At 54.8% G+C, this 23406-nt stretch overlaps 7 protein-coding genes across 7 annotated transcripts; 2 read left to right on the top strand and 5 right to left on the bottom strand.

Annotated features, from left to right (window-relative positions):
• Nucleotides 1-386: 386 nt before the first annotated feature.
• On the bottom strand, nucleotides 387-2321 carry C7974DRAFT_390602 (uncharacterized protein). Its single transcript, XM_046141481.1, has 3 exons — nucleotides 2124-2321; nucleotides 822-1950; nucleotides 387-774 (listed from the first exon to the last, which is right to left on the bottom strand). Exons 2-3 carry the CDS (start codon nucleotides 1932-1934, stop codon nucleotides 616-618), a joined length of 1272 nt encoding a protein of 423 aa, XP_045999181.1. The 5' UTR covers nucleotides 1935-1950; nucleotides 2124-2321; the 3' UTR covers nucleotides 387-615.
• Nucleotides 2322-2750: 429 nt separating this feature from the next.
• C7974DRAFT_151349 (di/tri peptide transporter 2) lies at nucleotides 2751-5136 on the bottom strand. The gene is made up of 3 exons (XM_046135783.1): nucleotides 4798-5136; nucleotides 3989-4745; nucleotides 2751-3939 (listed from the first exon to the last, which is right to left on the bottom strand). The coding sequence occupies exons 1-3, from the start codon at nucleotides 4818-4820 to the stop codon at nucleotides 2848-2850; spliced, it is 1872 nt and encodes a 623-aa protein (XP_045999180.1). The 5' UTR covers nucleotides 4821-5136; the 3' UTR covers nucleotides 2751-2847.
• Nucleotides 5137-7190: 2054 nt separating this feature from the next.
• Nucleotides 7191-8787, bottom strand: C7974DRAFT_374576 (zinc/cadmium resistance protein-like protein; the record flags this gene model as incomplete). The annotated part of the gene is made up of 3 exons (XM_046140156.1): nucleotides 7191-8474; nucleotides 8524-8610; nucleotides 8662-8787. The coding sequence occupies 3 exons, from the start codon at nucleotides 8785-8787 to the stop codon at nucleotides 7191-7193; spliced, it is 1497 nt and encodes a 498-aa protein (XP_045999179.1).
• Nucleotides 8788-10407: 1620 nt separating this feature from the next.
• Nucleotides 10408-11751, bottom strand: C7974DRAFT_151342 (uncharacterized protein). The gene has a single exon (XM_046135782.1). It carries the CDS (start codon nucleotides 11526-11528, stop codon nucleotides 10512-10514), a length of 1017 nt encoding a protein of 338 aa, XP_045999178.1. The 5' UTR covers nucleotides 11529-11751; the 3' UTR covers nucleotides 10408-10511.
• A 4893-nt stretch (nucleotides 11752-16644) lies between these two features.
• Nucleotides 16645-19559, top strand: C7974DRAFT_470774 (uncharacterized protein; the record flags this gene model as incomplete). The annotated part of the gene is made up of 4 exons (XM_046146477.1): nucleotides 16645-17163; nucleotides 17341-18171; nucleotides 18225-18767; nucleotides 19315-19559. The coding sequence occupies 4 exons, from the start codon at nucleotides 16645-16647 to the stop codon at nucleotides 19477-19479; spliced, it is 2058 nt and encodes a 685-aa protein (XP_045999177.1). The 3' UTR covers nucleotides 19480-19559.
• A 503-nt stretch (nucleotides 19560-20062) lies between these two features.
• Nucleotides 20063-21911, bottom strand: C7974DRAFT_151322 (nife hydrogenase-like protein). The gene is made up of 2 exons (XM_046135781.1): nucleotides 21199-21911; nucleotides 20063-21150 (listed from the first exon to the last, which is right to left on the bottom strand). The coding sequence occupies exons 1-2, from the start codon at nucleotides 21844-21846 to the stop codon at nucleotides 20182-20184; spliced, it is 1617 nt and encodes a 538-aa protein (XP_045999176.1). The 5' UTR covers nucleotides 21847-21911; the 3' UTR covers nucleotides 20063-20181.
• Nucleotides 21912-22047: 136 nt separating this feature from the next.
• C7974DRAFT_411410 (DNA-directed RNA polymerase-like proteines I and III subunit RPAC1) lies at nucleotides 22048-23272 on the top strand (the record flags this gene model as incomplete). The annotated part of the gene is made up of 3 exons (XM_046143555.1): nucleotides 22048-22086; nucleotides 22139-22264; nucleotides 22289-23272. The coding sequence occupies 3 exons, from the start codon at nucleotides 22048-22050 to the stop codon at nucleotides 23270-23272; spliced, it is 1149 nt and encodes a 382-aa protein (XP_045999175.1).
• Nucleotides 23273-23406: the final 134 nt, after the last annotated feature.

Genomic DNA, 23406 nt, shown 5'->3' with positions numbered 1-23406 from the left:
AAGTCTCAGAGTAAAGAACAGCGGGTTGCTGCCAGATCACTGCTGAGTTGATGTAGGATCATGCAACCAGCGACTACCGGTACTGTGGGGTCATGGGCATTGGCAAAGTTCTGATCCGTGAGTCTGGTGAGCCCGTGGAATGTGCTGATATCTTAGCGCGATGCATGATCCATCCAGATATGATGTTGTTACATCATTGGCACATTTACGCCACATCCACCCACATCGCTCAAGCATACCGAAGATCACCATGCCGCATTGATCTACGCGGTAAAACAAGGTTTTTGTCTCTGTATTCCAAAGAAGTAATGTTGATTTGATTTGGTCATTCGTCGTACGTCGCTATCAATGCACTACTTCAGTGCAGGTCCTTACCTACCTAACCTCTCAAATTTCAGAAAAAAAGGCGGATAAGCGACCTTCAAGCTGACCAATTTTCAACACAAAACTTGCAACGATCATAATACTTGAAGCTAAGATTTAGTTAAGAATTGCTTGTGTTGTAGGTTAAAAAGTGTTGTATAAAACTTTTGTGCATTCTCTCTACGTTACTGCCGCGTAGTAGAATATCTGGCCCACATGCTTCGTCCGCCGTTTATCCTGCAACGCAAGAGCTTACTTCATAAGCTTGCTGGCGATGTTCAAAAGACCTCCCAGGCCGCCTCCGGAGCTTCCACCAGAGGCGCCACCTCCACCAGCCTCGCTCTTCATGTAGAACTTGAGGGCCATCTGAGCAGCCTGAGCAACAGCGTCCTGCTTGGTAGCACTGGGATCCTAAGAACTATTAGCTTATATTACACATAGTCGACCAGCTCTCTTACTGTCTTCCCCTGGCTCTGCTGTTGATCGAACAGCTGGGCAGCCTGAGACATGGCCAAGCCGATGAACTTGTTCTGACCGCCTTGAGCCTGTTCGTTGCTGCCACCGTTGAACATCTTTAAGGCCTGCATAGCGGCAGCCGCTCCGACGTTGTTCGAAGTAGCCTGCTGGCCACCCCCACTCTGATTGCCGTAAAACTTCTGATGCTGCTGCACAGCATCATCTTCATCGACATCCTCGTTCTGAAGCTTCTGCTTGTTGCCGGCAAGCAGGCCAAGGGCGGCACCGAAGAGGTTCGAGTCTCCTGAAGAGCCAGCGTCTTGCTGAGCGTGCTGAGCAGCCTCGCCATATTCATCCGAGCTACCACCGTGGCCGCCACCGTAAGAAGTCCCAGAAGAATGCTGACCGCCGTGGTTGCCAGAACCGCCACCATAGCCTCCTGATGAGCTCTGGCCGTATCCACCGTTGCCTCCGCTGTTGCCTCCTGACGGGCGGTCATTGTCGTCGTAGCGATTCCCACTGTTGCTACCTCCACCGTAACCCCCCGAAGGGCGGTCGTTGTCGCCGTAGTTGTTCCCACCGCTTGGGCGCCCGCCGTATGAGTCGTCCTGGCGACCTCCGCTCTCATGGCGGCGCTCGTCTTGGCCATAGCTGCCACCACTGGGTCGGTCGTTCCCGTAGCCTCCACTTCCGCCCTCTTGACGGCCTCCGCCGTAGCCGCCTTCTTGGCGCCTGTCGTCGCTGGAGCCACCGCCGTAGCCGCCGCTCTCATGGCGCCTCTCCTCTCCAGAAGAGCCGCCACCGTGCTGACGTCCTTCTTGACCGTATCCGCTGTTGCCGCCGCTGCTGCCGCCATAACCTCCCTCCTGGCGGCGGTCGTCGTCGCGTCCGTGACCGCTGTTGCCGCCGCCGTAGCCTCCCTCCTGACGACGGTCATCGTCGCGTCCATAACCGCTATTGCCGCCGCTGTTGCCGCCATAGCCTCCCTCCTGACGACCACTGTTGTTTCCCCCCTGGCGGCGGTCATCGTCGCGTCCATAGCCGCTGTTGCCCCCGCCATAGCCCTCGTTGCGGCGCTCGTTATCTCCACCGCCGTAGGAATCGTTGTAGGACATTGTGGATGCTTGTATGCTAGGTAGGTAATGTCAGCCACACACTTAATCAGGTTGACGTGGAACTGCAATTTGACCAAAGCTACAGCAAGTTATGCTTCAGGTAGCGGGGTACTCTTGCTTGCAGCTCTGCGTGCAACTGCTGTTTCGCTGTTGCTGTTGCTAGGCGTATTACGACAAAGATCGACTGACCTTTTGTATGCTAAGTCTACCTGCTGAGAATGTGGTCCAATGCTGGATTGATGAAGTTGTTAACAGATACAGTCTCCTGAGCTTGAGTGAGAGATGATGTGTCAACCCCACATGAGCTCCAGCCCCTCATGACGTACAGAAACGCCGACACGCGGCGCCGCGATTGGCTCTAGAACGCTCAAATGTCGCAATGCCTTGTTGCAAGCTTCAATTCCTTGAAAAAAAAATGCCGCACTTCACTATTTACATCTAAGCTTCACGTTTGAAGTGGTATGAATCGCGGGAGGTCCTACATCGTGCTAACCTTGTATTGAGAAGAGGAGGCCGGAGCCTTACCGCTTTGAGCTAAGAGAGGGTACAGCTACCTCGTGAATGAGTTGCAAATAATGCACCCAGGCAGCTACATAGCTACTTAGCACTTTTGTAGGATCCAAACCACCTTTGTTGCAGCCGATAAGCTGCACAACTACAACTGATTCACTCCGTTGAAGTGCATTTACTCGAATGAGAAAAAGCCGCGATGAGGTCATTCGTCCTTATTTGATGCTGCATTCTGCCAAATGACTGGTCAGACCTGCCTGGGTGCAGTATCAGAAGAGTTCACGACATGCAGAGTAAGATTCTTGCAACAGTTGAGGTACTTGAAGAGATTGAGATTCATTCAATGCAGCCCTAGCGGCACATTCACTACATTATCACATTATATCGTCTAACACCAGCGCTTCTAAGCGAATTGGGCGTTCTTATCCTCCTCGTGGTGGGAGCTGAGGCCGATGGTGCGGTCATCATGCACGCTGCTCCTGCGCAGAGTGGGGTCCTTATCGTAGTCCTGGTCAAGAGCGTTCATCTCGTCCTCAGTCTCATTGAGGTGGTGGAACAAGATCCAGATCAAGCAGCCAGCGACGAACGAAGCAACAGCCAAGCCGCAGAACATCCACATGATTGCGGGATCGTACAGGAGAGGGTTGAGCGCCTCGGAGATGGCAGATCCGAAAGCGTTGGTGAGCAGGTACATGGACTGGACGAATGACTTCATGCTCGGCGGTGCCTTGGTGTAGGCGTACTCAAGACCAGTAACGGAGGCGAAAATCTCGGAAATACCGATGAGCATGTAAGCACCAGTTTGGGTAGCAATGTGGATGTTGTTGCCTTGAGCAACTCCGTCAATCTCACTTGCCGGGCAACCTGGGTGACCGTAGCAAGGACCAGCTTCATAGATGTAGTGCTGAATGACAGCAGCGTAGACCATGGCGAGAGAAGCGATCCAAAATCCAGCGGTGATACGGTTGATAGGAGGGAAGTTGATCTTGTGCTTGCGGAGGAACGGGAAGAAGAACTGATCCATGATGGGCAGGAAGACAATGATGGCGATGGGATCGAAGTTCTGCATCAAATCGTTGGGAATGCCGTGACCTGCCATCTGACCGGCCTGGGTGACGAAGTTGTTGGAGAAGTTGCCGTATACGACCCAGTAGATGGGGTAGAAGCAGAAGACCTTGCAGGCAACGAGTGCGCGCTTGACCTCTTCAACAAAGTGGTCGTCCCAAAGAGTGGTAGGTGTCTTTCCAAGACCGGCCTGGTGAGAAGGCTTAGGGCCGTCCATGTTGCGTGCCTTGATCATCTGACCGATAACGCGGAAAGCATTGGTGATGACAGAACCCTGCGGTGGGCGAACGATGTAGACCTTGCGACCGAGGACGAGAACAAGCGTACCAACGAAGAAGATGCACAAGCACAACAGGTAAGCGGACCAAAAGTCGGTGTCGCGCTCCATGTAAGGAGTTGCGAGCAGAGACAGAGAACCGATGTTGATGCACTGATTTCGTTAGCACTATGAATGAAGCCGGGAGGATAGAACAACTTACCCAGTAGAAGATCATGTAGATACGAGAGATGGTAATCGCGGGATCAATGATAACGCGCTCGCCAGTCTTCTCGTCCTTGCCAATAACCATCTGACGACGCTTGTATTGATCGGCGATCAAAGGAGCAACGTTGGACTTGATACCACCAGTACCGAGACCAATAACAATAATAGCAGCAACGAAACCACCAAGACCAGCGCCTCCCTGAAGAGCAGCAGGGATAGAGGTCAGGGTGAGGATGAGAAGACCGATGATGTAGACGCCGCAGAAGACAACAATGGTGTTGTACTTTCCGAGATACTGATCAGCGATGACAGCACCGAGAATGGGTGTGACATAGCACCAGAACTGGAAGAAGGTAGAGAGACCAGTGGCTCCCTGACGTCCCATACCGAGAGCACCACGTCCTGCACTGCCATCGAGCGGGCGCTGGATGTAGTTCTGGAAGATACCGGAGGCACCATAGTAGGTGAAACGCTCGCAAAGTTCAACAATGGCGACCAAGAAGGCGGCCTTGGGAAGAGGCTCGCCAACCTTGCGTAGGGTGCGAAGCTCTTCGGCGGTAGGCTTGACACCACCCATGCCATCATCGATTTCGATGTCGCGAACCGAAGCACCAGAGCTGACGCTCATGGGCTTCTCGACGAAGTCCTTCTCCGTGATACCGGCACCAGCGACATTGTCGTTGTTCAAAGACAAGCCGTTCAGGTGTGGGTGCTGGTCAGCCTCAGCCTGCTCACGCTGCAGCTGGTGAGCACTGAGAACTAGTCAGAACAAAGCTTCGTTAGGTTGTGTGTCGATAAACATACGGAGTTTCCTGTGCAGTGGCCATGACTGAAACACAGAGTGCGATACTACCAAAGATCAGACGATCAATGGAAGAACAGGATGAAGTTCGAAAAGACCGGACACCTGAGTTTCAACGAGCGGCTGCACTCCTCCATTTAACTCTGGTCCCCTCCTCGAAGATCCCGGTGGTACCCATCGACCGCCCATGCCGTAGACGTTCGCTTCAGACCGAGGCCAAGGTCCCAAGCTCGGACAAGCACCGATGTAACGTCTTGATAGTGTTGGGGCTAACCGGGAAGGTGCAAACGTCCGGGGGTAAGAAAATCGAAGCCTTCGCGAAAGGCTTGAGCACGCTTCGATCCGCACCACTTACGCCGACTGATTCGCCACGCCCGCGACCACCTTCCCAAAGCAGGTCGCGCCTCTGGCGATCTTACGTTCATGATTTCAAAACCACGCTGGTCTGGTGCTGATGCCGAAGGTGCCGGTTCGATAGTGAAACCAAAAACGAATGGCTTGATTAACTGCAGCAAACCCCAGAATTCGGATTGGTGAAGGCGGGCATGTAACGCCAGTCCATCATTGCGGCACGGGTAGGCGAGCAGTCAACAAACGTCGCAGCTAGATAGATAGGAACGTTCGGACACGATACGCCTCCAACATCATTCTCGCCTTCAGGATCCATAGCGAGCGTCTAACTCCCGTCCAGTGTGCAGCGCCTCTTGCCGTGAAGAATTTTGCTCTGCCGATTCCACACCGGCTGGGCACGCCTCGGTAACAGCCAATCTCCCAGCCGGAGAGCCTCAATCCTGACCAGGACTGGAGTCTCGGACGCGCCCGAAAGCAGTTCTCGTCTCACCACGAAACCACACACAGCGCGCTGCTTCCCGCGGGTAGCGTGATGTGCAGGCACAAACCCACTTTGCCGGTCAGCTCACCTTCGGCATCCCACTGGTGCGCTGAGCTCAGCATCGCAGATATCCCCGTCGCCACGTGCTTTGTCATATCACTCCACCATCTCCTTCTACACAACACGCGCCCTTTGACTCAATGCCGGAATTTGTATGTTTTGTAGACTACACAGCGATGTCGGCGCATAGTGCGATCAATGTACGAGAAAACTCTGGGGACTGCTGGTCTCGACGCAAATACAAAAATGCACACACCTCTACAAATTTATCGTACTCGTGTCATGTCCATCGATGCTTCGCAACCAGCGCAACCATTCTGCACACCACACCCTCCGGAATTCCACGCCTCTCGAGCCCCTTCCCCTCACGCCGCCTATCCCACAGCCGTAGCCGTCCCCCAACTATCCACCACCATCCCCTTACACCCGCCGACGCCAGCAACACGCTTCGTACTCGGCAGCACCACACACCATCCTCGGAGCTGCCCCACAAATCCTCGTGCATGTGGTAATGCCAAGCTCCTTCCTTTCACGGAAGGCGCATTCAAGCTTTCTGGGCCCACATCATCGGCCTAGCGTAGAAATCCGTGCGTGCGCCCCGCTCATCCCCGGTCTAATCCCGGCTGGCACCTCCCAGCCATCTGGATGGGAATGGACGGGTCCCCAAATTTCGTGCATGGACAGGCAAGAGATTCGAGACGTGGCGAAGGGTGGGTGGCAGGCCGCGGTTGCCCTGCATGTGGAGATGAGGGAAGCTGCGCGAAGGGCTTCTGGAAGCTGAATGGCTTCGAGGTAAAAGGTGGACTTCTTACTCCACAGTAATTCGATACTTTGACTTCCGTCAAGAGGGGAATCAGGCCAATCAGGCAGATGTTTGAAGATAACAAGCCTTCGCTTGCGCATCGGCATCCGTGCCGCGTTGGTGCATTATCTTATTGATGTGGTGTGGCACGTAACCACGGACCATTGGACCACAGCAAGAGAACAGAAATGATGCGGTGAGATTTGAGTTTTGCTGACGGACATTGACTGTGGGGAACACAGATAAGAACACGAGGAGGATTGAGTACAGTCTCAGGCGTGCTCTTCGATCTCAAATAGATTCGTGTCCCGCAGTGACCCGTCTCCAGAAGGTTGGTAGCTCGTATTCTGGTACGATCAGCTCAGACACATTGTCAGAACCTATCGCATGCATATTACAGGACAGACCACAATTGGCAGGTGTGACTGTATCAAGGTTGTACAAAGGTTGGTATTGAGCCTCGCATGGCTGTTCCATCTACACTTTATTCCGCGACCCTCCCGCAACCTGAAGGTAGTCGGACGACTCCCATCCAAACATATCATAACGCATCTCTCTCGACTCGGGATGCTCATACATTGCAAAATCTACAGGAGATAGGGATTATCACACTAAAACGTATGTGGGTAATCAGATGCACACAGAAAGGAAATATCGTACAGGTACCAAAGAGAATGAAGTAAGAGAAAGGAAAGAAAGGTCTAGGCTGACGAGCCATTACTGCCCTTGCAGTCCTTCTGTCCTGGTTCACAGCACTGCTTTGCGTTGCCGCAGCTGTCCGGGCATTCGAGTAGACACGTCTCTGGGTTACCCTTAACGCTTGGTGCCTTGGAGTTTGTCGCTTCATCTTCTGAGCCGGCGGCTGAGTGATCATGCGTCTCATCGAGACAAAACTCAGGCTGAATGGTGGATGAGTGGATGCCATACTCATGAAGGCATTCGCGTATCTGGCGGGCAAGTGTCATGTAGCGTGCAGAGCCCTCGCCCTTGAAGTCAAAGTCGACCTGGACGTGGAGCGAAGCGATGAGCTTGGTGTCCGAAAGCTGCCAGACATGCAGGTGGTGGCACGAGATGATACCATCGAGGTCTGTGATGTCTTCCTTGATCTCGTCGATAGAGAGGTTCTCAGGAACAGCTTGGAGCAAAATGCGGGACGCAGCCTTGCAGAGCGGGATCGCTGAGAGGAGAATGATGACGGTGATAACAAGAGAAACGAAAGGGTCGGCGTAGAACCTCCACGAGTAGTCGGTGAGCCAGATGAACAGAGCTGTTGCAATGACACCGACGTTGCCCAGAGCATCGCCCAGTACGTGGAGGAAGACACCGCGCATGTTCAGGTCGCCGTGAGAATGTCCATGTCCACCGCCGGCCTTCTGGTCTTTAGGCTTTGCATGGTTGTGACTCTTGTGGTGGTCCTTCGATGCATGCGAGTGAGAGTGGCCGTTGCTCTTGCCCAGAAGAGCAGTTTGCTCATTGGGTTTATCATCACCGCTATCACTGCCAGTGTCGTCAAGCTCTTGGCGAGAAGACTCGATGATGCTGTTTCTGAATGACGAAGGATGTACGTAGATCTCGTCAAGAGTAGAGAATCCTTGAGACCCAGATCGAGCGTGGCGATGACCCCGCTTGCCAGAAGCCGACTTGCGGCGTGCTCGAGGAGTCTGTGCAGAGCTGTTATGTTCGTGCTCATGTGCATGGTCGTGTGCCTCGACTCCGTGCGCGTGCCCCTCCTCGGCATGGGAATGCTCGTCGCCGTGATCGTGCGAATGGCCGCCGGGTCCATGACTGTGTCCGACATCGTGGAAGAGCACGAGACCAATCAGGTTTGAAGCGAGACCAAGAGAGCCGACGAGGAGGACGAGCTTAGGCTGTGAAACCTCTTGAGGTTCAACGAAACGCTGGATGGCTTCGAGGAAGATAGATAGACACAGTGCGACCAGAAACACACCGTTCACAAGAGCACCGAGGGTTTCTGCGCGTTGCCACTGCGTTTTGTTAGAGATTTGCCAGCTCCAGCACCACACTGCTGCTTACCCCGTATGTGTATCTCTTCGAGTTGGTCTTCTCATTCGCGACCTTCACTGCCCAGAGTCCGACAAGGAGCGATATGACATCGTTTAACTAGACCTCAATTAGTATTACCACCTCAGACCAGGGGCTGGGTTGCCATACCATGTGGAACGAGTCGGCCACCAGGGCCAGCGAGTGCACCGCATATCCTACTACCAGTTCTAGCAGGAAGAAAGCCGAGTCGATACCCAGCAGGATCATAATGCGCGTCGACTTGGAGAACCCCATATTTGCGGTATTGGCGCGCTCACTCGTGTGACCGGGGATATGCGGGGGATGTGTAGGGCCGTCGTGGCCAGAGGTATCACGGGAAACTCAGGAACGGGTATGCGAAAGTTCCTCTGCTCGCAGGCGTGGTGTGGAGGTGGGATGTTGAGATGATTTGCAGGTGAGTCGCGGCGCCGCACTGATGAGCGATCACCCATAAATGAGCGCACGGAGCGCCACTTCCCTCACCCGATTGCGTCAATGCTCACGCCTTTCCCAATCTGCAATCAGCCCATGCCCCATCTATCGTCTCACACATCAGCCTTGGGAATGTACTTTGGTTCAGCCAAGACAAGTTGTTTCGCATTCCTTCGAGATTAATTCATCTCGAGAACTCATCGTATGACCTCGCAGCTGCCACAGTGCACAGTGCATAGCTTCGCCAGTAACGGCGACAGCAATTTGCCCGGCCGGTCCATAAAAATCAAACTCTACGTCCTAACGAAAACGAGCAGAAGGCCAATTTGATCCATCAATCCGAGCGCATGGAGTCGTATCCGCGAACGACATCTGCGAACGACCAACGTGTTTGCTTTGCCATTTGCGGGCCTTCACCGTGCCGCCAAACGTCAAACGTCTAAACGTCGTACGAATTCCTCTTTGCGGCTGATCAACTTGCAACATTGCGCTACGAGCGCGTTTCATAGAGGCACGGGTCTCTACATGACATAACCCATCACAAGTCTCGTAGTGACTTCCAGGTCGAATCCACACGTGTCACGCGGACTTTTGCCAGAGCAGCAGACGCCCCGTCCGAGCACTGCAGTCCGACATTTGAACTGGAACCATTTCCCAGATCATCGTCAAAGATTCTGCTTCCTCGGCCGTGTATCCGGAAAGATCAGACTTGCGGTAAGGTGTCTCGTAAAGTGCCAGCCCGAATCGAGATTCAGCACGTTACAAGCAGTTGCCTGCCAGATTCGATCACGCAAACTCATTGCCATCGTAAGCGTATTTGTTCGGCTTCTCTGCGGACTGCAGTCAAATGTCACTCCCCTGAGCCAGAAAACCTAATATCGGGAAAGTTGCCACCTCATTCTATGGACTTTATGGATTTGTCTTCCTCCTAACCACCACATGGTTGACGGTTCGGTCGAAAGAGCGACAGCAGAACTTTTCAGTCAAGCGAATCCCACAGAAACACCCAAAAATACCCACCAACCTTCTGGAAGAGGCGGTGGGACGATGCGGGCCATCAGGGTGCTCGAGTCACTAATCCTAAAAGAAAGCTAACGAACAAAGATTGGTACCGCGCAAAGCTGGGAAATGTACGCCGACCTCCCGCTTCTTCGTGCCCGAAGCGCAAGTGTCAACTGCTACAGCAGGCAACGAGCTAGCCAACAATATGCTGGCAGGATAGTAGAGAATCTACAGTGAGCAGAAGTTGATAAGACCGCAATGATAGTGCCGTAGTAAGACAGGGATCGTAGGGTTGACGTGAACGAACAGAAGGCATTGTACGTAGCGCATCTGATCATACTAACATCACAGGCCGACCCAAAGGAAACACACTGATAACATTAAGCCACGAATCGAAAGCGGATTTAATCATGGCTGTATTGGCATTACAACAGAGAATGGCATATCCTGATATTCAGTCAAAACGGCAGCTATATACTCGCCATGTCCCTTGAACACTCGTCCTACACACATTCACAGCCTCCGATGCTAATAGTCAACAGCCTCTAGTAGTCGTTGTCGCGCCTCGAGCTGCCGTAGTTGGACTCCTCGCGGTCGTTCCTGCTGGAGCCGTATGAGTTCTCGTTGTCGTTGCTGCCGTAGCTCGACTTTTTGGAGCCGTAGGAATCCTCGTTGTCGTTGTCGTTGCTTCCATAGCTGGACTTCTTGGAACCATATGAATCCTCGTTGTCATTGTTACCATAGCTGGATTTCTTTGAGCCATACGAGTCTTCGTTATCGTTGCTTCCGTAGCTCGACTTCTTTGAGCCGTACGAGTCATCGTTGTCGTTGGAGCTGGACTTCTTGGAGCCGTATGAGTCCTCGTTGTCGTTGCTGCCGTAACTCGACTTTTTGGATCCGTAAGAATCTTCGGTCGAGTCATTGCCGTAGCTCGATTTCTTGGATCCATAGGAGTCCTCGTTGTCGTTGCTTCCGTAGCTCGACTTCTTCGAGCCGTACGAGTCCTCATTGTCGTTGCTTCCGTAGCTGGATTTCTTGGAGCCATAGGAATCCTCATCGTCGTTGGAGCTTGACTTCTTGGAGCCATATGAATCCTCGTTATCATTGCTTCCGTAGCTCGACTTCTTCGAGCCATAAGAGTCCTCATTCGAATCATTGCCATACCCAGATTTCTTGCTGGATCCATACGAGTCGCCATCATCATGGCTGCCGAACTGCTTCAGCTTTTCGGCACTGTCACCGTATCCCGACCTCTTGTTGTCGCTCGAATCCAGGGTGTCGTTGTTGTCGACGCCGAAGCCGGACTCCTTCCTCTGGCGGCCATACGAGTCATTGTCATCGTTGCTGCGGCCTACACCGCTGGAGTATGTGCTGTCATTGTTGCCGTAGCTGGACTTGTTGTTGGAGGACGAATTGTCGTCATCTCCGTAGCTCCCAGATTGCTTGTTGGAGTACGAGTTATCATTGCGGCTTGACGAGTTGTCGTCGTCGCGGTCGCGATTACCGTAGCCTGAGCTGCGGTCCTCGCCGTAGGAGTTATCACGGTCGTTGTTGTAAGACATATTGGACTTGAATGTCAAGTAAAAATGATACTTGGAAGTGTTGGTGTGCTGGGATCAAGGGATTGGAGTTTTGTCGACATTCGACCCACCGAACCTCACCCCTTCTTATACTATGTACCCCCCTCTCTCGCGCCTGGCAAGCCACATCAAAAACAGGGACCAGAAGCCGCCCAAAAGACTCGCAATGCATGAGACCCCGCAGTTGGTGGAGCAAGATCACATCTTACGACCCCTGTCAAGCTGAGCGTCATAGTCGCCTGCGCCACAGATAGCTCTAGACGCCCCGGAGCATACCAATCTGGCACTGGCTCACGACGGCTTCGGCAAGACTCAACACCAACACCCGTTGCGACCACTTCTGCCGTGCTGCGCCACACCCCCCCGCTGCGCATTGTACGAGCCTGACGCCCAACCGAGCCTTTCTTATCGCCAACGCGGGACGCCATTGCGACTCGCGCGCCCTATCGTGAGGCTGCTGCACCACCGAAGAGCTCCGAGTCGGTGCGATGGCAGTGCGATGGGCGAGGTGGGGTAGATCCTCGCGCTGCCCGATGAGCGAATTATGGCTCTGGGATCGAACACGGGACGGGATGACCGAGGGGTGGCATCTTGTGCGCGAGCACGCAATATCTAACGGCGTTCTTGGGTGAATGACACTCGCATTGAGGAGGCTAAATGCACTGTTGAACGCGATAGGTGGATTGATGGTTGTTTGTGTAGAGAGGGGTGAAGGTGTAACGGTTGACAAGCGGGAGGCTAGACCTGATGTACCTTGACCACCGCGCTTTCCTGTAACAAGCGTGAAGTCAACTGTTCCGCCAGGCCACCATTGTTCCTCTCGACGCTGCCAATCCGGACGCGCCTCCACCACAGTAATGACCAGAGTCAGACATCAACGAAACACACAAGTCCAGACAACCCCTTCCACAGTATCAAAAGCCCTTCCCGACAATCACCCCGCACTCTCCACGACACCGAACAGCATCCCGACAAAGGAAGCGGTTCTGCTGATCAACAGGGACGGATTCCGCAAAGATGAGTTGCTGATTCTGTTTCAGGGCGTAGCAAGCCGGTGAGGTCGGCCTCGTCCAGGTGAGACGCTTGCTTGGTCGACTGAGAACAGCGTTGATGAAACCCGGCCAGTTAGTCTAGTCGACCAGTCAAGTTCGTAGCGTGAGGGCGACACATAGCTTTGTTGGATCGATGGCGCTGTCACTGTCGTCAAGCTGAAGCAACCCATGAGTAGCTTTGCTGTGATCATGTCTACGATGGATTAGTCACTGCAACCACGATGGTAAGAACGACTCACTTGTGGTGTTTCCTTCAGGGAAGTTTGGTCAACCTCTTCAGCTTGAGGAAGGCATTATCGTCAACAGCGGCGATAAGGTCACTGCGCGGACCTCATGAAGTCGCCAGCTCTAGAGCATAACGCCGACTGTAGTACAAGAGCGAAGGTTCCAGCCAGAGTGCCGTCCCATGATTTTGTGCCACCATTGACAGCGTCCACCGGAACGGTTGTGACGAGCTTCTTGACAATCTCGCAGGTAAGCCATTGTTTCTCTCGAAACGGATCTCGTGTTATCTTGCCATTGTCGAGTAGCGTCTGGATCGTGGCGTCGAGGCGGAGACTGTGATGTCTTGAAAACCTGTAGTCGGGATATCGCGTTTGTGGGTAGAACAGGCCAGTCGACAAGTCTCAGATGATGGGTCGGGGTCTAGACTGCAGCCGGTTCCACGATGAGTGGCGGGGTGAGAGACAAAGGGTGACAGCAGAGAGCGAGAGAAAAGTGTAGGTAATTGAGCAGTGGGGGTGAGGCAGCGGGAAAGAGCGACCAGTGAGGTTGGCGTCATTGCGTTTGAGACGACAGGCAACACCCTCCCGCCTGCTCACACAAACGCACGAAAGCTGCAAAGCTGTTGTTCTTCTTCTGCAGCGCCGAGGACGAAAGGCGTAATACGGCTGTGGCAGTGCTGCACGGACTGGTGTACCAGGTTATCGTCAAACGGCTGCAGCTGAGCAAGCACGTGCTGCCATACTTCAGGACGCTGGAGAGGGCAGGAAAGGACATGGCAGACGCTGTTGTCTCAAGATGCGCAGTGGATCATCTTCAGCAAGCTTATGACAGATGTTGAGCTTGTGATAATGTTCTGTGTAGTTGACGGTCTTGACAGGTGCATAAGGAGCACGCTGCGAGTGTTGTTGCCGCAGATAGCCAGCCTGCTCGATAATGAGACTGCAAAATCAAGGATAGACCCTAGGAAGGGCCCATTCAAGCTTGCAATTGTCAGTCGAGAGAGACCGGGCCTGCAAGGATGCGCCAGAGTAAGACTAGACCCCGACATGACACCTTCCTCGTGCTGCACAGCGGACTCTAGGAGCGCAGAACCAGACCGGCCGGTGCGACGGGGCGAGGTGGTGCGAAGTTCGCGGCGCCGACACCCAGACCTTTCGGGGTGCGCTTCCCGATGTTCTGTTTCTTGGGCGGCATGGATAATGGGGGTGAACAGTCGCGCGACTTTTAGATGAGTTTCTTAAAGTCGGTACAACATTTTTTGCAAAGCTCGGGTACCTACTCAGCTATGAAGCTGCACGTACGGGAACGCGATGCAAAGTTGACGGACCGTCGGAGATTGTTAGATAAAGGTGTAGGATGTGTTTAGAGTCGCAGTGTGGGCGATGAGCGCTCGCATGGAGGCGCGAAACATTGTCAGTCGTGGCAGTGTTGCAAGCAGACAGTGCTACGAAGTAGGTCGTAGGGAGCTGCGTATGGTTGGATGGTACAGGTTGTTCTTGGGTTATGGTGGGGTAAGATTTTAAAGCCGCTGTGTGGGCGAATAGCGCTCGCATGGAGGCGCGAAAGATTGTCGGTCGTGGCCGCGCTGCGAGAAAACAGGGTCCTTCGATGTAGGTCGTAGGGAGTTGCGGATGGTTGGACGAGTACCATCTCGCCTCTCCCATGCTTCTACTCTCGCAGGAATGTCTCCCCGCAGTTGTGCTTCCACGACGAGAGAGAGAGAGAGTCATTGCGGGCTTGCATGCCTAAGCATGGATATTGCAGCGGCCGCAATGGGACTGTTCCACTGACACATTAGACTGATGTACGAAGTGTTGTCGCAAGGATACTTACCGTAGAGGAACTTCCGTCGCGAGGATGCATATGGAGCATAGAGCTTGAACAAGAACGCGATGCAAAGTTGACAGACGTCGGAGGTTGTTGGATGAAGGTGTGGGTGTGTTTAGAGCCGCAATGTGGGCGATATGGCTTGAACGCAATGGTACCAGACTTGACGTGAGCTGCCGGGGCACCTTGTCGGATCAAAGGCAGCTGCCTTCAAGGTGATGGGAGCCAGCCTGGTTATGTAGCTACGAGGCGCGGCGGGGCTAAGCCTATTCAGGATACGCACCATAGCAAAAGTGGACCCCATGGCGCTATATGCTAGGTGAAATAGAAAGGTGACTGATGCAACATAGCTGGATGAACGCGCTCTGTTTCGTACTCAGAAAGAGCGTGCGGCCCATCCCCTAGTCTGTCCGCTCACCCCGACACCGCGAAGCACTGCCCCAGAACGTGGGACCCTGATCGTACGCAGATATCTGCATGGCCAGGATATCTGCACTGCTCACTGTTTGACGTCGGGTGGAACACATCGTTGGGTGGCGCCGAAGACTTCCTCATGGAGGTCGACACCGGCGAGTCGCTGCTCAGTCCCGCGGCCCCTCGCGAAGAAAAGGCCGTAGGTGCTTGTAGTCACTTGTGATTTGCGCCAGCTTCACACCCTGACACAGCACTTAGTCATGCCAGACCTGGAGTGCGGCGTCCGGCCAAGCATTTCTCATCTCATCGGTGAAAGCTGTTGCATCAGACTCGGTGCAGGGTTGATGTGTGCTACACGTTTGATCAATCCAGATGCACAAGTCAACTCATTCGACGTGCAAGGCTTCAACATCGTCCAAGAAGCGGAAGCCGGAGAACAAAGGCATAGACAACTATTGCGAAAAGAACGGCCTCGATAATCAGAACGCAAAGACCGATACACTGCAAGGACGAGCATGTCGAAAGCGCAGTACGGGCAACAAGAGATACCCAGTATCTTCCCCTCATGTAGCCGTTGGCAACTTTCCTTCTTCACCTTCACCTTCACTTTCCGCTTCGACCGCCTTCGATCCGCGACGGTGACTCAATAGAAACGCTTGGCGCCCCGTTAAGTACACCTCTCACTTTCGCAAGCTTTCGACAGACTCTGCACCTTACCTCCACCTCTCGAGAGTTGCAAAACTCGTGCTCTTGCTGCACAATCACCCCACCTCAACAAGCCCTGCTTTAACCAGCTCGGCATCGACGTTGGTCAAGCCTCAAAGCTCGCTCACACCGAGTTCATTGCGATTAACCATCACGTGGCGGTCTGGTCCCCAGAGACGCTCTCTGATGATGTCTTGCTGGAGAAAGATGATCCAAGCTAGCACTAGGTCTGCCTTCTCCGCTTCGGAGCTGAGATAGGGCGGCTTTAGGTGTCTTTGGATATTTTCGGCTTGCGAATTTTTTTCGAACTGGTCGCGATGATGGTGCCGCTTCAAAGCATGGCAAGCACCAAGACATGGTAGCTACTCCCTCTGCCTTTCTACAAGTATAATCAACGAGAAAGTGCTGACTTTTGCTTGAAGTACAGCAGGAAGCCAAAGCAGAGGCTGACAAGTTCAAGGCTCAGACCGAAGAACACCGCAAGAATCAACCCGAGGGTGAGCCTGAGGGTGAAGTTCACTGCCCAGCGGCCAACATTCCACGAGAGCACTCAGAATGTTGCCATCGCTTTCATTGCATCCTTCGAAGTTCCAGGCCTGGAATCTCTCTCGGAGATTACCTCGCTGCAGATCAATGATCCCGGTGTGAGCATGACCGATAATGTTTATCTACCCAATTCACAAGCGCACCCTTCTTGAACGTTCAAGATCAACAAAGTCGTCAATCATGCTCGAAGTGCAGCTTGTCGATTTCTGCGGCTGAGCACATTTTACTCGCCTCGGTCGAAGTCCTCGCCGAGAAGCTTCGCGACAACGAGCAACTTGTTCACACCTCGTCCCAAAGCTTCACCATCGCACGGGAACTTGCGCATTGTCATGCGAGATGCCCCTACGGTCTTTGTGTTGGTTCGCGGTTCTGATGTTGGCCTGCGCACGGAATCTGCGATGAATCATTTTGTCGAACTCAGCTGTTACAACCCACACTCCGCCTTCTATGTCGACAAGATGAATCCGTACATCAACAACAAGGGCATCAAGCCAACCAATAGACTAGACAAGTTTAATGTCTTACCCGAGAACAGCTTCAAGAACTGGGAAGAGCTCGCTGTTCACGCCGGTGTCGGTACGAATATCGAACAACCCTTCGGCATGCGCAAACAGACCCACTGTGGCAGGGCATCAGCGCAGCCTATCCCACACTCGAAACTAGACAACGGCATCCTTCTCGCTCTCTGCTTACAGTTTCATGGGGAGGATCCTCAACCCGAAGTGCCGCGCCTTACTGTCGGCGACCCGGTCACTGTCGACTTCTACCACTACAAGGATTCAGTAGCATCCCCACATTTGTGGAGGGGCAAAGTTGTCGCGCCTGGCATTGCTACCGCTATCGGACAAGTGTGCATCATTGTCCATCGCCCTTTCAGCAAAGAGGAAGGTTTGTTCGACGACAAGCCGCATACCACGTTGACTCCTACCGACCTGAATGACATGACGACTGGAGCTCTTCAGACATGGGCTCGAGAAAACACCACCCTGAAAATCACTGTGTTCAAGGACAACGACGACATGTAGTGCAAGCTGGACAAATGCCCTTACAAGATGACGGTTCGACACAACGAGGTGGCAAAGTACGCTGGCAAAGAGGAGCTACTCAAGGAACTTCGCGACCTCTTCCTGTGCAAGAACCATGAGGGAAACTCCAACAAGTCACTCTACTACGACGTACTTGAGGAGGACAGCGACAAGTATGCTTCAATTCTTCCCGAACTACTCAATTCGTCGAACCCGCTATCCGTGACATGCTCCAGCACGAGATGGCTGACGTGTTCCAAGATCTTTCTCTCGTACCCAACGCTCCCAGAGCATCTCCCTCCGCGTCTCGACAAAGGCAAGGGTAGAGCTGTTGAGCCTATTGCTGCTGAGCCTGTTGCGGCTGATACTCCTCCCATGGATTCCGACGATGAAGAGCCAGACGAGTACAAGGAAGGCCGCATCACGCATGCATGCTTCCAGAACGAGACCGTGGACTACAGTTATCACCAATTCGTCAAGATCCTGACCAAGGTCTGCGAACTGATGGGAGTTCCCATGAAGCTGTTCGTTCGCTGCCACTCAATCCAAACCGAGCAAAAGGCTCTTCTTGCCATGTTGGATCCGGAATTCGACCTCACCTTTAACGTCGATGCACCGAAGAAGGACCCGAAATTCATCAAGCGGAATGACCTCTTCAAGGGTGCCACAGTAGAACATCTCCTCAACCACTATCTCCGTCATTACCAGACGACCTCCGACGGCATCACGGATCGGCGCTTCCAGAAAGCTCAGGGTTCCGCCGCTTGGGCCATACTTCAGCCGGCACGCTTTCCTTCCACAAACATTTTAGAGTCATCAAGACTTGGACAAGTGAGGTCACCAACACTTGGACTGAGACCGAGCGCGATGACATCGCAACCCAGCTCCTCCCTGTCGTGCACGCCGCTCGAGACCTTCGTACAGAGGGCAAGATGTCCGCCGAAGCCAAGAAAGAGGTTTCACAAGCTTTCAATGTCGCCTTCCGCTCAGTCATGGAACGCGCTCCCGTAGTGTGCTGCACTGCTTCTATTGCCGCCTCAAGTCGATTTCAGTTGATTCGACAAGCAAACGCTGTCTGCATCGAGGAGGCTGGTCGCGGTACTGACCTAGACCTAATGGGATTCTTCTCTCACTATTGGGACGCACGACGCTTCGTGGTGGGGTGTTGGAACCAGCTGGGACCCAACCCTTTCGGACCACAGCTCGAGAACCCGTTCCAGGCCCAGCTATCCACTTCTCCTCTGGCACGATTCCACATCTCTGGCTTCCCGATCAAAGAGCTATCCCAGACCGCTCGTTTCACAAACAAGGAGATGCTCGAACTGTGTCAGACTCTCAACAACGCTCCGAATGTCACCGAAGTCCCAGGGTCTTTCGACAATGCCATTGCCGCCTCCAAAGAGACCGCCAAGGACTTGGTTTGGACGGTTAGTCATCCTCCAGGTTTCAAGCCAAAGGACAAGGAACCCAGTGACGGGTGTGAAGTTTGTAGGAAGGGTACTGGACAAGAGTTGTTGGAAGGACTGTAGCTATTATAATGATTGAAACCAAATTCCTTCTTAAGTGTTGTCCCCGGTGTAGGTAACATAACATTGCATGGAGTTTTCCAGTGTTTTCCCTACTTGGCTGTTGCATGGTGGAATACTCGGCTTACATCCTTACACAGTCATCCGCCGTACATCCTGCAACGTGAGAGGCACCCTCTCACTTCTCAGGACAAACCATGGACAATCGCCTTTTGAGATGACCAATTTCAACACAGAACTTGTAGCTACTACAACACCTAAAGCTAACATCTACTCAAGTGTCACCCATATCGTAGACAACAAAGCATTCTACAGACGTTGCTCACATTCTCCCTACCTCGCTGACGTGCAGTGAAACACCCACACACCAGCCCGCCGTCCATCCCGCCAGAGAACATTCAACACTTCCCCCCACCGCGATCAGCACCAGGCGAACCGTGCCGTCCAGCCTTCATCGCCCTCTCTCTCCGACACCGTCGATTCAGACGACGCGGCAGCGCCGCCTGTCACTACCAGATCGAAGCGTGCGCGGAAAAAGCAAGACATCAGCCGCGCCAGCGAAGGGTTTTCGATGTCCGGCCTGGATAGGGACATATGCGGCGGTGACGGATAATCTGCGGCTGAGTATCTGGTGGGCAGGCATCGCTCGCTTCGTCATGGGAATAAGTGGCTATAGAATGCGGGTTGTGGTGTGCCTCTGGTCAACTGCTAAAGGAGTACTGCTTTGTTTCACGCGGAGGAGTGAGGCGATGTCTGTCCCGCTATCACATGTGGACTGCTGCTGAATGGACTGAGTGCATTGGCAGGATGATTGCAGTTAGAGTCGTCGCACTTCGTGGAGTCAAGGGTGTGTAGGGGTATCTCATCGCGGGTATCTCTCTCGCTCGTCGCCCGCGAACAACAGCACCTGCGCTCACCCTCCCAACCCCCGTCTCCTTGTACTCTCCAACCGCTGTCCAATACCGTAAGCAAGCTCCTGCAGTGCGACTAGATGCCTCCGTCGCAAGGCTGCCATGTGTTGTGATACCACTGGAGACCCCGGCACGCAACCCAGCACAACACAGCTATGCGAACTCATGACTTAACATTCAAACGGAAAAGTACGGGTACATATGTACAGTCTGCGCGGCACTTGGCCCCGCCTTCTACATTCTGTCTGTCCTCGCTTAAAATGTGACTTCTTCTCACAATCGTCTTCCACGACCATCTTCCACAACTATCTTTCACAACCACCATATTTCACGCCCACAGCTTTAGATCAGAACACGAAACATAACGCCCTAACGATCGACCTCGCCGAATACCTTTGGGCTTGTTAGCGCGCTGTGCGTGGTGTTTGGTGAAGGAGAGAGTGCTGTGCATGGTGGTTGGGAGTGTGGGTGGTGTGTGAAGGGGGTTGTGGCGGACTTGGAGTTGAGCACCGAAATTGATCGATGAAATTAGCGCCCAACTCGAGCCGATTGAGCGCCGAATCAATTAATGTAATGAATGTGGTGAAGTGAAGTTGTGTGAAGTTGTGTGAGTGTGAAGGAGTGAGAGTGTTACGTACCAAATCCATTGTCCCAATTATGGCAACGGCGTCGGCCAGCAAGTGCCCGCGCGAAATCTGGTCCATGCACGCCAGATGCGCGAAGCCGGGGGCGCGGATCTTGCACCTGTAGGGCCTCTCGCTGCCGTCGGAGACGAGGAAGACGCCCATTTCGCCCTTGGGGGCCTCGATGGCGGAGTAGGTCTCGCCCGGGGGCACGGTGTAGCCCTTGCTGAAGAGCAGGAAGTGGTGGATGAGGGCCTCCATGTTCTCCTTCATGGCGGCGCGGGGAGGCGGGGCGATCTTGTAGTCCTCGACCTTGACGGGGCCGGCGGGCATGTCGTTGAGGCACTGGTGGATGATGCGCAGCGACTGGCGGAACTCCTCCATGCGGACCAGGTAGCGGTCGTAGCAGTCGCCGTTGACGCCGACGGGGACGTCAAACTCGACGCGGTCGTAGGCATCGTAGGGCTGCGACTTGCGGATGTCCCAGGGCACGCCGGAGCCACGCAGCATGACACCTGAGAAAGAGTAGTTGATGGCGTCGGCGGCGGACACAATGCCGACGCCCTTGGTGCGGCCGATCCAGATGCGGTTGTCTGTCAGCATCTCCTCGGTCTCGTCGATGCGGTCGCCGAACTGCGTCGCCCACTGGTAAATGTCATCGAGCAGGCCAATGGGGAGGTCCTGCGACACACCGCCAGGGCGGACGTAGGCGGCGTGGAGACGGGCGCCCGAGACACGCTCGTAGAATTCCTGCAGCTGTTAGTTACGTGGATCTTGCAAATCATCAACTGATCGTACCATGAGCTTCTCACGCTCCTCGAAACCCCACAGGAAAGGCGTCAGGGCACCGACGTCCATGGCGTGGGACAGGACAGACATGAGATGGTTCAGGATCCTGGTAATCTCGCCGAACAGGGTGCGGATGTACTTGGCGCGGATGGGGATGTCAACGTTCAGCAGCTTCTCGACGGCGAGCGAGAAGCACTGCTCGTTGGTCATCATGGAGACGTAGTCGAGGCGGTCGAAGTACGGCAGGGCCTGCAGGTATGTGCGGTACTCGATCAGCTTCTCGGTGCCGCGGTGCAGCAGGCCGACGTGCGGGTCGGCACGCACAATCTCCTCGCCATTGAGCTCGAGAATCAGACGCAGCACGCCGTGGGCGGCAGGGTGCTGGGGGCCGAAGTTGACGGTGTAGTGGCGGATCTTGCGGGCGCTGTGGGTCTCGTCCTCGTCGAGCTCCTGGCTCTCGGGCTCAATGGGGCTGAAGTCCTCGGCGGTCGGCACGATGCGCATGCGCTGGCTGTCGGCAACCTCAGCATAGCGACGGGGGAGCGAGGTTGATAGTGGGCGGGCAATGGCGCGCGGAGCGAGGGCGGTGCGGAGCTGGGGGCGGGCGAGGGCGCGCTTCGCGGCGTGGCCGGCCAGACGCGCGATGGAGACGGGCATGGTGAGACTCGCTGGCGGTGCCCGTGTGAAGCCTCAATGGGCGTGTGGAGTGGAGAGTGGCGGTGGTGAAGCTCGCCCGAAATCACCATGTCATGGACTTGCCGTCGTCTTCATTGGCCCGCGCGTCGGCGCTTGGCGGCTGGCCGCCGACATGGTATCAAAAAAAAGTTGCCCGCCCGCACCACGACGCGCAGACACACCATGGCGCTCCCAAGCTCCGCCGTGCTGGCCGAGCGCAAGGTGCGCCCGTCACTCCAAGTTCGAAGTCTATGACTGCTAACAGCGCGCGCAGAAGCTGCAAGTCGGCGCCGAGATCGTGCAGAACCAGCAGTCAACCGACTTCCCTGGCCACTGGCCTGGCGAGAACCACGACTGGGACCTCGACTACTTCAAGCAGGCACGCTGCCCCCGCTGGCCTGTCCGCCGCTGCTAACCGCACCAGCACTTCAATGTCCAGTTCCACGCGCGCCCAACGCCCTACGACTCGTCCTTCTCGCTGACCGGCGTCGACACGTCCGTCGCCAATGCCTTCCGCCGCATCATGCTGTCCGAGCTGCCCACGCTCGCCATCGAGGACGTCTTCATCTACCAGAACACGTCCATCATCCAGGACGAGGTGCTCGCCCACCGCCTGGGCCTGATCCCGCTCTGCGGCGACCCCAAGGGCCTGGAGTGGATGAAGTGGTACGTCAAGCCGACCGACGACGACGACGGCTCCGGCGGCCCGTCCGACTTCAACTGCGCCATTCTGCACCTGGACGTCGAGTGCTCCTGGCAGGAGGGCGGCCTGCAGCGCGCCGTCGCCGGCGAGACGGACCCCGACAAGCTGTACACGAACCACTCGGTCTACGCAAAGGACCTCGTGTGGGCCCCGCTGGGCAAGCAGGCCGAAATGTTCGACGACGCCCAGCCCATCCGCGCCACCAACCCCGATATCCTGATCGTCAAGATGCGCCCGGGCCAGAGAATCACCCTGACCATGCACGCCATGAAGGGCATCGGCCAGGACCACGCCAAGTACTCGCCCGTCGCGACCGCCAGCTACCGCCTCATGCCCACCATCGACATCACGTCGCCCATCGTCGGCGCCGACGCCAAGAAATTCGCCCGCTGCTTCCCCAAGGGCGTGATCCGCCTCGACAAGATCTCTGCCGCCGACGCCGCCGCCGACCCTGCGCTGGCCCCCCACGAGGGCGAGAATCGCGCCGTCGTCGACCAGCCCATGAACGACACCGTCAGCAGGGAGTGTCTGCGCCACCCGGAGTTCAAGGACAAAGTCAAGCTGGGTCGCGTGCGCGACCACTTCATCTTCCGCGTCGAGAGCACGGGCCAGATTGCGAGCGACGAGCTGTTCCTGGAGAGCGTCAAGGAGCTGCGCACCAAGGCACAGCGGATAAAACGAGGGCTGGACGAGATGATGAAATAGAGAGCGAAATAGCCGGAGGGTGGTTAGCATTGCAAGGCGTTTTTGGGTAGCAGGCTGGAAAAGTCACGATATCATGGGTGTCCTTGAGATAGACGGCGTGCTTCGAATTCGACATCTCGCCGTCCGCGGTGCAG

Source organism: Boeremia exigua (assembly GCF_020726555.1).
Source record: "Boeremia exigua strain MPI-SDFR-AT-0100 chromosome Unknown C7974scaffold_4, whole genome shotgun sequence".
Classification (NCBI taxonomy): Eukaryota; Fungi; Ascomycota; class Dothideomycetes; order Pleosporales; family Didymellaceae; genus Boeremia; species Boeremia exigua.
The sequence above is the reverse complement of the archived record's forward strand: the minus strand, read 5'-3'. Positions and strand labels throughout refer to the sequence as shown.

Coding starts and splice junctions, on each gene's coding strand:
- C7974DRAFT_390602 (XM_046141481.1), bottom strand. CDS start 1,934: ATGTCCTACAACGATTCCTACGGCGGTGGAGATAACGAGCGCCGCAAC. Junction 775..821: donor AGCAGAGCCAGGGGAAGACA/GTAAGAGAGCTG, acceptor AATAGTTCTTAG/GATCCCAGTGCTACCAAGCA.
- C7974DRAFT_151349 (XM_046135783.1), bottom strand. CDS start 4,820: ATGGCCACTGCACAGGAAACTCC. Junction 4,746..4,797: donor GCCACTGCACAGGAAACTCC/GTATGTTTATCG, acceptor ACTAGTTCTCAG/TGCTCACCAGCTGCAGCGTG. Junction 3,940..3,988: donor TCTACATGATCTTCTACTGG/GTAAGTTGTTCT, acceptor TAACGAAATCAG/TGCATCAACATCGGTTCTCT.
- C7974DRAFT_151342 (XM_046135782.1), bottom strand. CDS start 11,528: ATGTCTTACAACAACGACCGTGATAACTCCTACGGCGAGGACCGCAGC.
- C7974DRAFT_151322 (XM_046135781.1), bottom strand. CDS start 21,846: ATGCCCGTCTCCATCGCGCGTCTGGCCGGCCACGCCGCGAAGCGCGCC. Junction 21,151..21,198: donor AGGAGCGTGAGAAGCTCATG/GTACGATCAGTT, acceptor TAACAGCTGCAG/GAATTCTACGAGCGTGTCTC.